Here is a 12475-nt window from a genome sequence, read left to right as displayed (position 1 = left end):
GTAGGTTAACTTTAGGAAGGCGTCTCTTCACTGAAATCCTCTTGTACTATTGATAGGAAATATATTATTTAAAAAAGGCACAGTCTATCAGAACTACCACCTGTTAGATGAAACACGCTATCACACATTAGATGTCCCATTTAGTAAAGAAACATCCTATTTCATACGGGCTCATGTAATTTATTGTGGTTTGAAACCCGGTGATTACTTGCTGATAATATTCCTTGAATTTGCCTAAGTACTAGTGTAGTGAACGAGAACACCAGTGGGGGCAACCAAACGTATTTGAATAGAAAATTACAGAATCTCTCAGTAAAATCTGTGAAACCATACAGTAAATACTTCATTTGCAAAATTTCAGTTGTCTCAGATATATATTAATGTATATTGAGTAGCAGATATTCCCTGTCCAATTGATACTATCAATCGCTATGACTAGACGTAAGGTTTCTTTATGACTTAGCAAGCGCGAAACCAGTAAGCTATCGATTCTGTTGAGTTAACTTCTACCAGCATCGTAATTTCGTAAGACAATAGTAACGTGCTGTTCAGGAAAATAAAATTCACAATCTCTCACCTACGAGAACGGATTATTGGTGGTGATCATCACTGGGAAATACCCTACACCTTAAAATGGTCAGTAGTACGACTAACCTGAGGTTTTTACATCTCTGGTATGCTAGGAAGTTATGGTACACGTGATCCTGTCAATAAACCTCAACTCTGTCGTCATGGTAGGCAACCTCAACCACTTTATCAAAGTAGTAGCAAACTTCTACCAAGCTGATAAAATGTTAGATTTATTGCCATAAGCAAATATTAAAATATGTATATTATGTACAGGTACTCAAGAAATTATGAAGCATTTAGTTATTAGTATCAAGTGACTCGACTAACGTACGACAATAAGAACTTTTGTAAACATTTTCATCTCGAATAATATTGCGCCAATTTGGACCAGCAGATTTTTCATCACGTCTATCTGTACTTGAGTTTTCAATATCATTAATTCGTTGGATTAATTCATTAGATATTTGATTCCATAATTTTGGTAAAACATTTGTTTGCCAACGTTTAGCCAATTGATTGTTATCATCAAGGCAAGCTTGAAGAAAGACTATTTTATGGTGAGCAACATTTGCTTTTAATCGTAATTTTTCATTTGAATTTACAGCCCGTAGAGTTTTCCTGAAATTCACTATTAATTTATTCACGTCTTTCAGTGCTTTATTACAAAATCCAATATTATCTAATAAATGACTAAGATCTTCAAGCAATAGTATCATAATTGAAGGATGACAAGGTAAATTTAGCTCCATAAGTTTATATTGAATTGCGGCAAGAATTTCATTTATACAGTTATATATTTGATGAGTTGGATTATTTCCACTCTGTCTTCTAATTATTCTTGTTTTCTTTAAATAATCTGGTGAATTATTATTATTAGTAGTAGTATTCAGTGATGAGACTGAAGTAGTCTGAGAGTTTGTGAATGATAAAACTATATTACACAGAAGAGTTCCTGCATCATCGATTAAGTCCATGTAGTCACCATTATAAAATCTTTAATAAATAGAAAAAATGATTTATACACAGAGAGTAGATGGACACAAAATTCCTTTTAAAAAACTATTTCTTGATAAACGAGCCAGGAGTAGAACGATTTTTTTCTTGTTTGAGATTTTTTGCCTGAATATATTTGGATCCCAGTATTAATCTTTACACTGAACTCAAACCTAGAATAAACCGCTTAAAATGCCAGCTCATTATCCACTAGATCAATGAGTCACAATAATCACTAACTTTGATCAAAGTGTATATATATTGTTAATTGTAAGTACAGGTACAATAACTAGAATAGTTTCTGAAACGTCAGAAATACCTGTTACGGAGAGATTTCTTTGTTTTACTACAGTTATAGTTAGCCAAGGACAATAATATGAAAATAACTGTTTCTAGCCTAGACAAGCATTAATGCAACCGGCTTTTTGTCTTACTCTATTTAATTCTGAAATGTCATTCCATTGCATAAACATTTGAGAATGCTTGATTGACATTCATTTGGACAGTACTATGGGATCATACAGTAACTATGGTTTCAAGTCTAGAGTTTATTCAGTTAATTAACAGACATACACAAATCCAATAAAATACAAGGAAACATTAATTTTGACAACAAAATCAGTGGAAACTTAAAGCTAAATAAAACTTTATTGGATTACTCGATGTTACTAGCTTACCTCATAACAAAAGCATATCCCAATAATACATCTGCTAAAATATACCCAACTGAAGGGTGAGGTGATATTCCGGATGGTAAAAGTTGACTTAACGATTGAATACTAGGTAAGGTTCGCGATTTGTCCACTGAAACATTCTGTTGATTTACTTCTTCAATAATTGGTTTTTGCTCTAACCACCAAGGAGTCCATGTTGGTATGAAATGAACGATAGCATTTGACTGAATAAGTCTACTGAAATCTCGTTTTTCTTTCAGGGTCAAACATGACCAGATGACATCAACATCTTCGGTTTCCAAATTTAAATCACCTAAACTGAAGCAAAAACATTCCGAAGTTTTTATTCCGATTAACAACTTTAGTTTCAAAGCATAAGAATTAACCTACTATTAAGAAAACGTTGAATGACAATAATGCTATTACGTAATATATGTACGCAATAAATGAAATTAAGAGGAATGTAACTTTGATCCCTCCATTAAATTCAAGCATTAGACTTGTTGAAAATTTTTCAAATAATCTAAAGAGATTTAGAATTGAAAAGCCTATACTTATTATTACGTGAAGCTGGATAAGTCTTGAAGGTTTTACCAGCCTAGGAGGATATAGCTGTACGGAACAAGCGGCGATTGCTGTGTAGTTTGTCCTGTACTTCATAAATGTTATTGCAATTCGTAAGGAGACTTAAGTCATTGTTTTACCCGTATGATAGAACAACTGCGCTTTATTTATTTACGGTGCATGTAAACTGTGGTTTAATAGAGAATATACAAGATGTACTACACAAATGAAGCTATAATATTGTGAAGAAATAGGAGGAAAGAGTAATATAACAAATAAATAACTAAAAATTTAGTTGAGAGAAGCACATTTTAGTTAAGAGAATTCATCGCACCGACCGTTGTTGCTACCTTGACGTGGTGGTCGGGCTTGCCTATCATGATCAAGCAACCGAGCTATACTGGCTGGAACAACCGTTCCTCAAGGTCCTACCATGTCAGACAGGTCGGTTGAAGAGCGGTAAGACTAAAAGCAACAAACCCAAGGTCCGAAGGCGAAGTCGTACTGCTGACTGTTTAGAGGTGTGACAGCAGTAAGGTGTTTCCCTCGGACAACCAGCATCTGCAGCGATGCTGCCTTCCCACAAGGAGGGGTGGGGTTAGAAAAGGTCGACCCTAAAAATGCGCACCTCACCTTACCTCACGGATTTCCGTCTCCGGCGGTAAGGCCCTTTGAAGAACGGAGCTAACACGTCAAAAACCTTCCACAAAAAGGCCGTGCGCGACCGGCCTCAAGCAGTTGTCCCTTGGGCACTGCGGTCACGCTCTCAGGTCACTGAGACCGCCTCTAATCCAATTTCCTTTTCAGGTACCTCCAGAAGAACCCTTCCACGGTGTGGGCAACCGGGAAGTGATAACCGCCCTCATACCTCTAACAGCATCCAAGACCACTGTATTCATAATCAACCTTCCTCTTCAATTCCTATTATTCCTCCTACATCGACTTTCAACCCTAAACTTCCTCCTTCGGCTTCCTCAAGTGTCACCATAGCCAACGATTCTAGTGCTCAAAACTCTGTCCCAGGTCTACTGAAACCTCGCTCCGAACTACACATTGGAGCTTTCAACGTACGCACTCTATGTCAAATCGGTCAGCAGGCTTCCTTGGCTAAAACCCTAGAGTCTCTTTCCATTGATGTATGCTGTGTCTCCGAAACACGCATACAGGATTCCAGTGTGGTCATTCACTTGACCTCACCTCGGCAAAACGGAGAGCCAACGAGATACACCCTACGTGTATCTGGTGGCCCGATGGCCAGTTCTCGTGGACTGGCAGGTGTAGGCATAGCACTAAGCATGAGGGCGGAACAAGCACTGCTAGAGTGGATCCCCGTCAACAGTCGTCTATGTGCTGTTCGGCTAAACGGCTCCGTAAAAACTCGGAAGGATAGGGACACACGTCGTTGCCTTTTCGTCGTTTCTGCCTACGCTCCCACTGACTGCAACTCAGATGATGTGAAAGATGAATTTTACAGAAAGCTGTCCGAACTTCTTCAGAAAGCTAAACGCTCAGACATAGTACTCGTAGGGGGTGACTTTAATGCTCAGATAGGTAGCTTAAATCAAACAGAAAGGCATTTAGGTGGATATTTTAGTATTCCGACACAGCGAACAGATAATGGTGACCGTCTGCTGCAACTGTGCTCAGACAATCGCTTATTTTTAGCAAACACAAATTTTAAGCATAAGGAGAGACATCGTCTAACATGGAGACCCCCTACACCAAACCAACGATGGACTCAAATAGACTATATTGCCATCAGTCATCGTTGGAGAGGGTCGGTAAAAGATTGTCGCTCATTGTGGAGTACCTTCTTGGACTCCGACCACGCCCTAATACGGGCACGCATCTGCTTGCGCCTCACTGGACGCAAAAAAGCCACAGTAAAAAGACCCATTAGAACCGAACTGAGTAGCGAGGAAACCAAAAGTAGGTTCCAGGAATAACTGAGGTCACGATTAGGTAGTTCTGAAGACGAGGCTGACCCAGATGTTGCTTGGAATGAAATACAAGCAGCTGTGGAAGCAGCAGTGACATCTATTAGCGACTTAAACCACAGAGTTTCAAAGAACCAGTGGATTTCTTCAAAGTCTATCACACTGATGGATTCTCGCAAACTCGTCCCATCAGGTTCCGAACATGATGAAGAGTGACAACAAATCAGATCTAGGTTAAGAAAAAGTCTAAGAAACGACTGTGAGCAGTGGTGGGCAACGGAAGCAAAAGAGATGGAAAAGGCGGCGGCCATAGGGAACACAAGACAGCTTTACAGACTAATAAAAGAAACTGGGATTAATAAGTCAAGTGTAAGTCAGACTATTTCGGAAAAAGACGACACCCTCATCTGCTCTCAGTCCAGACGTTTAGAACGATTGTCGGAACATTTCAGAGAACAGTTCAGCTGGCCTTCAGCTACTCTACAACTACCCTCCATTCCCAGACAGTGTGAATGGAACATTGAAGTAGGTCCCCCAACTCTAGCAGAAGTTCAAAAGGCTATAGTTAATCTGAAACGAGGAAGGGCAGCTGGTCCAGATGGATTGGCTCCAGAAGTCTTTAAGGATGGTGGTCCAATTTTAGCGATTAGGTTGACTAATATTTTAGCTAAGATCTGGGAGTTAGACGTTATTCCATCTAACTGGTCACAATCACTTATCGTCCCAATATATAAGAAAGGGTCAAAATCATCCTGTGAAAACTACAGAGGGATTAGTTTAACTAATATAGTATCTAAAATACTAGCCTCGATAAATATCAGACGCCTAACTAAGACTCGTGAACTGCAAACACGAGAGAACCAAGCTGGCTTCAGACCTGGTCGTGGCTGCATCGACCACATATTCACCATTCGTCAGGTTCTAGAACACAGGCATACTTATCGGCGTCCGACAATGGTGGTCTTTCTCGACTTAAAAGCAGCATTTGACTCGGTAGACCGCGAGATTCTGTGGCAGTGTCTGTCATTGAAAGGCGTACCCCAGAAGTACATAAACCTTGTGAAGGCTCTTTACTCGAACACTACTAGTCGAGTCAGAGCTTATGGCGAACTGTCATCTGCTTTTGCAACCTCAAGTGATGTCTGTCAAGGCTGTCCACTTTCTCCATTTCTGTTTAACTTCATCATAGACCTACTGATGGGAATAACATTCTCGTCTACTGAATTCTCGGGTATTGATCTCCTTCCAGGAGGTCCACTTATCGACTCAGAATACGCAGATGATATAGTCCTGTTTAGTGAAGACGCTGACAAAATGCAGAGTCTTTTGTTAGCACTAAGCAACAATGCCAGAATGTTTGGAATGCGCTTCTCACCCTCTAAATGCAAGTTGTTTCTTCAGGACTGGCCTGCGTTAACACCTGAACTAAGGATAGGGAGTGAAGTAATTGAGCGTGTCGACCGCTTCACTTATCTTGGAAGTCTGATCAGCCCTAATGGGTTGATATCGGACGAAATGTCATCACGGATTCGAAAAGCTCGATTGGCTTTTGCCAACTTGCGTCACCTATGGCGAAGGCGAGATATCCGTCTATCAATAAAAAGACGAGTATACTGCGCGGCAGTCCGTTCTGTTTTAATTTACGGCAGCGAAACATGGCCTTTAAGAGTAGAAGACACCCGTAAGCTACTAGTATTTGACTACAGACGCCTTAGAAATATTGCTGGCATCTGCTGGGATCACCGGGTAACTAATAGTGAGGTTAGACGCAGGGTATTAGGGAATGATGGTAAATCAGTTGATGAGGTTGTTGACCTTTATCGACTGAGATGGTTGGGCCACGTGTTACGTATGCCTGAACACCGATTACCACGACGTGCAATGCTAACGGGTGTTGGAGATGGTTGGAAGAGAATTAGGGGCGGCCAAACCAAAACGTGGCATCAGTGCTTGAAGACACTAACCTCTAGTCTGAGCCATGTTGGTAGATGCAGACTACTTGGTTGGGGTCCGCGTGACTTTCGTAACCAATGGTTGGAGACTCTTGGTGACATGACTCAGAATCGATCACAATGGCGTCGGTGTATACATTCCCTGTCTTCCCTTAAACTAAGAGATTAAAGTCACTTCATATCTTTCTTTCCACGAACTAATTCTTTCTTCTTGTACTATATCTCTATATGCAAACTTTCTCTTATATATTACCACCTTTGACCTAACCACTTCTATGAATCCAGTGTGCATCTTGTTGCGCTGATGCGGTATGGCAACCTGGACCGATGCACATATGTGCCTGGTCCTACGTTGTAGCTGACTGACTGATGAATAACACAATAGGAAAATACACCAGGATACCTAATGGCTTCTATTCTGAAGTATACATGGTAACATTTCAAGCCACTGAGTCGTGCTACATCTAAGACCCTAATCATTAAGTCGTGACGAACTGACAGATTCCAGTCTTATTATACATCCATCTCATCACAACGGCATATCTTACAGGGATTACCTCTCTGTTTTTTTTTCAACCGACCTAAGAGTCGACACAAAGTGTATTTTGAGGTAACCTGGGATGACACTCATAACATGGCCAAACTACCGAAGTTGTTATTTCAAGATAACACCAACGGAATAGACGTCACTGCAATCGAACATACATTCCAGGACCTTAACATATCTAACATGGTGTTGCGATTGGATATCAGCACTCCTCTGGAGACAACGTTGATCGAGCATAGTCTTCGAATATCCTCAACTCGGAAAAGACATGAAGTGAACCGCTCCCACTGATAGTTTTTAGACGTTGCTGATATCATGACGGTTCGAAAGATGGCCTAGGTTGGCAAAAATTCAACTGGTTTGTTATTACTGGATTGATCTCATCTACTAAGGCACCAACATCATCCATATAACTACCCAGATACGCAAACGTTTTGGTTAGTTCTAATTAATGAGTAAACAATACTGATATCGGGTATAGTGAAATGGAGAGCCAACCAGAATTAGCCTAATTAGAAGGTCAACCGATGGCCATTAGAAGTGGTATGTATGTGGATTTCGTTCGGTAATCCAATACCCTTACTTGCCCAAGTAGTCAGTTGGAGGGGTTAATGCGTAGAACACCGCGTATCAGTATCAGATTACGGACACCGCCGGAAACAACATTTTCTGGCGACATATTTCTGTCAAACCCACGTAAAAATAAACAAATTCCAGAATGTCGACCTAATATGATCAGCTTAAATCTACATTGCAGCATCATCAAAAAGAATTTCAAGCATCACATTTGAAAATGGTCGAAATGATGGTACAGAAGTTGTCAATTCAAGAAAATTCAGTACGTGTGTCCGAATTAAGGGGCTCGACTACCGAATCACTGACCAACATAATGAGCGAGTTTCATTTTGATCCTGGTGTTGGTGTCACATTTGAATCATGGTTCAAGAGGTATGAAGACACCTTCCAAGTTAAGTTTTCCCATCATGATCACTTCTCTGTGAGAATTCTAATTCGTAAGCTTAGAGAAGCTGAACATGAAGTGTTCGAACCTTACCTTGGCAAAGAAACCCAACGATCTTTCTTTTCATTCTACTGTACGAAAACTAACAAAAATGTTTACTGGTCAGACTCCCTTATTCAATTTGCGATGTAATTGTCTTTAAACTGTTAAGAGACCTGAAAAGGATTTCGTTTCGTATGCAGCATTTGTTAATAAGCAATGCGGAGTTTCAAGTTGCGTTCACTTTCTGATGAACAAGTTAAATATTTTACCTTTGTACACGGAGTGCAATCGTCACACATAGATATTTGTACCAGAATTTTAAGCAGAATCGAGTCAGATCCCAATCTTACGTTGAAAGATAACACAACTGAATGTTGCCATATTATTAATTTTAAGAATGATACTAAAATGATCGAACAACCAAATCCCTATTGATGAAAATCTCTCATTCAGACCGCACTATTGCTGTTATGAAGCTTAATCCGCGAAAATTTCCTAGCCCAAATCGAACGTGTGATGTCCACGACTCTAATTCACGTCGCTTTACAAGGACTTCCACTAGTTGATGGAACTATGGGGCATGGTATTTCTCTCGTTTCTGTCCACTCAATAAAAATAAATATGCACAAAATGTGGACTGACTGACCATAAGTAGGAATTTCGCAAACGCAGCAAACCCTCATCCCATTATCGAATGCCAAGAAGGATCAATTGTATGCATGTATTTTCCAAATCTAAACCCAAATGTGTACGCAAGTATCTATCGTATTATCACATTGCAGGTGAATACTGCATCCGATGTTACTTTGATTTCTCGCAAAACTTGGTACGAACTTGGTCGTTTAAGCATTCATCCTACTAACGATTGCATAAAAACGCATCGGGCATCCCAATCAAAATTTCTAGAATTACTAAATGTTCAGTCAAATTTAATGATCTAATAATCAAATCCAAATGCTATGTTACTGATAAATCCTTCAATCTATTGGGTTTTGATTGGATCACCCATTTAATCTAATTTATAATCCCGATTCAAAAACGCTTGGTCCGTGATCTAATCTTTGTTTGCAATCAGGTATGTTCATATTCTTATATGATGCACAAATGGAGGCAGAAATTTTCTAGTGATCTTGAGGACAACCTGTCAACATGACAGAAGTCATATAATTTTAATATAATTAAATCCAAGAAATGTTAAGTTTTTTTCCTATTTATACAAAAAAAAAATATTTTCATGTAACAAATCATGTTTAAAATTAACTAAACTATTGATGAAAAAGAACAAGAAACGCTTACCGAGTTTGCAAATCATCTTCAATACTCTCATTCTTATCATCTGTATAATCATTGTCTACCTGAAATTTCACATTTGCTAACTGGAAGTCATCCGATAAAGCACATGATTCACGCCTTAACACTTCTTTCATGTGTGATCTTTCTGACTTCTTAGAAAAGGTACAGCGCAGTGATTCAATACAACAATCTCGGTAAAATGATTCAGAGCAGTCCTTATGCGCTTCATTTCGATAGCAGGTCAGTGAACAATAATTAATACTACATCGAGGACAGATATATGAAGACGTTTTCCTGCATAAACCACAAATCATAGGTTTGATAATCCCATTAGCTAAGGATTCGTTCATTTGTTTCCCAGAAGGAAGACAAAAACGCAATTTTCTGCAAAGAAAAGGAGTTTTAACAAGCATGAAGTTACGTTTTAAACGTGAAGTAGTATTTGATGGAGGTAGAAAAAGCTGATAAATCACCGAACTGAAATACTACATGTGCAAGCATTGCAAATAAATGTAATCCATAATTCACAAAAATAATAATAGAGCCAGACATCGAGCAAGAAGGTTAGGAATCTTAAAGCGAAAGCCACTAATGACATAATAATGGACCTGTTAGATTTTCTACAGCTGTCTCGATAAAGCTTAGAGCAGCTTATGCTTTTACTTTATTACCACTACTATTGACAAAAAATGTGTTCTCGGGTCCAAACCACGCTTTGAATGTGAAGAGCAGTTATCCTATCCGGTAGCCCAGAAGGAGTTAGTAAATCGGAGTCCGAACCTGAGACTAAATGCATGGAAGTTACACGCCCTAACCAATGAGCTACCATTTCATACTTCCAATCACTTGCGAATTAATATTGTTGTTATCCAGCTACTCCTAATTGTTTACCCTCCAATCCTAATTTGGTAAGAAAGTATCAAGTCCACAATCCAGCGAACAATATAACGGTCTAATAGTACAGGCTGGTACAATACTACCAAGTTCACACAAATTTTGAAGCGTTTCTCAATCAACAAGATGTAAAGACGAGGGCATTGATAACTACAGAACACAATTAGACGGTCATCAGAAACTGTGTGACAAACTTAGCTTGATTTCAAATAGTACAGTGGCTTTTATTTTTCATAAACATATTGAGTCTCTCAAGTTACGACTTTTGACTTTCGGTTATTAACAGCAAGAATGATGGGACCAAGAGATACCATATGGAAAGACTAGCATTTCTTGTTTCTTAGTCTATATGTGATATGATCCTCAATAGTGTGCATTGGCATTAAATATATAATTTTCTGGAAGGTTAGGTGCATTAAGTTTATCAAAACGGTGAAGATCGCTTCGTGAAACGCGTTTTAATTTAATAATTTTAATATTTTGTCCGATTCTAACCTCAATGAGTAGTACTTTTTGCAGACTTCGTTTTGACTGGATAGGCATTTCCCAAGACAATTTTTTTCTTAGTCGAAGTATAGAGCAATGCACACTTTTGTTATGGCAGGTCCCTCGGTATATGAGTAATCGACACGGAAAAAAGGATTGCTATCCTAGAAAATGAAGGATGTCGGCAAAATATAGGATCTACCAGGGATTCTAAACTTTCCAGCAAATTAGTAAACAAGTACAGGTGGACGAACTTGACGTTAATTCGCGGACTTTGTGATTTGGAGTTCCCCCGGTTTATGCAACTGGGATTGAGACCAGTGACTTCCAAGAAATAAAATACATAAATTACTAGGCCCATATTTTAAAAAAACCGTTAGGACATCTTGTACTGTGAGCTCTCGTAAGTTGCTATTGTTTTTGTTACAATCAAGATAAGAAACTTATAGAATACCAGTGAGACAAAACCTAGAAAAGCAGTGAAATTACTGTTGAGTTACGTTCTATCAACGCAAATGAGCAATTTAATAAGCACTGCACGGGACTAAAACCAAAACCAGCTTAAATAATTACCGTTTTTACCGAGCGATTCAGTGTCAGCATTGCGGGAAATTTGATCGATCAGGTGTTATGTTACTAATTCAAAACCAAGTGACTCCATGGGAAAGACTTTAAGAATAAAACTGTTTTCGCATACTGAGCTTACATGCACGATACAAAATAATAAATACGTAAGCACTGTAAGAAAGTGTACGTGAAAAAGTGGTGTTCTGCATGCATATAGTCATATGTTCCGTTAGGATATTCTTAAACTAACGATCAAAAATTATTTCCACTTTTTATCGGTTTGGTTATATGCTCATTAATGTTGCACTAACCTATTCGTTCCAAACTGGTGCGGGTAAGTCATTACAGTTTGTTAATTTTGGTATGTTGTAGATTGTACTTTTAAAATGACACCTCGATGTGTCAGTTCAGTTTACTGATCGGTAAAATTCGGGAAGAAAATCCAATGTTGGGAAAAATCTGATCATGTTTTGAAAAAAATTCTGGACCTGAAAAACTCGCGAATCTTTAGTGGCCTTAATACCAAAATGTTGTGAGTTTGTGATTTCGCAGAATCATCACAGACAGGTCTAGTAATATAACTTAAGATAGCTTTAACGAAGGTTATACCAAACGGAAGATGTACTATGACGCAATAAAGCTGAATTCCACCAGCTGACGGTTCTTGTAAAGGTCAGAACCGCACCCCACTAGCCACTCTTTGATTACCTACACCGTGACCTCCAGAAGCCGGATTACGTGCGTTGTCCTTGAGAGTCCAAATGGTTTCATACTTCCCTCTCAGTAGCTACGATAAAACAAATTAATCAGTTGGCTGCAATTATCACACGCTCCAGTGAATACTAATAATCAACGGAATAATAATTGATATTTGCGTCATCTTTGCCAGTCAAGATAGGTGCTGACTAAGAGAATCTTCCGCTAAACGGGCTTCTGTATATGGTAGTTAGTGAGCATCGATATCTCAAGGTAGGAGCCTAGGTATAGTTAACGAC

At 38.9% G+C, this 12475-nt stretch overlaps 1 protein-coding gene across 2 annotated transcripts; it reads right to left on the bottom strand.

Annotated features, from left to right (window-relative positions):
- Positions 1-586: 586 nt before the first annotated feature.
- ZNHIT2_1 (Zinc finger HIT domain-containing protein 2) lies at positions 587-12475 on the bottom strand. 2 transcript variants are annotated; one of them, XM_051217424.1, is made up of 5 exons: positions 12090-12475; positions 11792-12049; positions 9537-11077; positions 2241-2550; positions 587-1563 (listed from the first exon to the last, which is right to left on the bottom strand). In XM_051217424.1, exons 3-5 carry the CDS (start codon positions 9586-9588, stop codon positions 867-869), a joined length of 1059 nt encoding a protein of 352 aa, XP_051073916.1. In that variant the 5' UTR covers positions 9589-11077; positions 11792-12049; positions 12090-12475; the 3' UTR covers positions 587-866. The 2 variants fall into 2 exon arrangements, with proteins under 2 accessions (XP_051073916.1, XP_051073915.1); XM_051217423.1 differs by having other exon boundaries at positions 2241-2555; positions 9537-9917; positions 11792-12475.

The sequence above is a fragment of the Schistosoma haematobium genome, chromosome 1 (genome assembly GCF_000699445.3).
Source record: "Schistosoma haematobium chromosome 1, whole genome shotgun sequence".
Taxonomy (NCBI): Eukaryota; Metazoa; Platyhelminthes; class Trematoda; order Strigeidida; family Schistosomatidae; genus Schistosoma; species Schistosoma haematobium.
Note: the sequence above shows the minus strand (reverse complement) of the source record. Positions and strands in the feature narration are given on the sequence as shown.

What these genes read in the sequence shown, in the direction of transcription:
- ZNHIT2_1 (XM_051217423.1), bottom strand. Translation starts at nt 11,823, where the DNA reads ATGACTTACCCGCACCAGTTTGGAACGAATAG. An exon ending in GAAGATGATTTGCAAACTCG is followed by an intron (nt 2,556 to 9,536) that starts GTAAGCGTTTCT and finishes TTTTTGCTTCAG; the next exon opens with TTTAGGTGATTTAAATTTGG. An exon ending in GGATATGCTTTTGTTATGAG is followed by an intron (nt 1,564 to 2,240) that starts GTAAGCTAGTAA and finishes TATTTATTAAAG; the next exon opens with ATTTTATAATGGTGACTACA.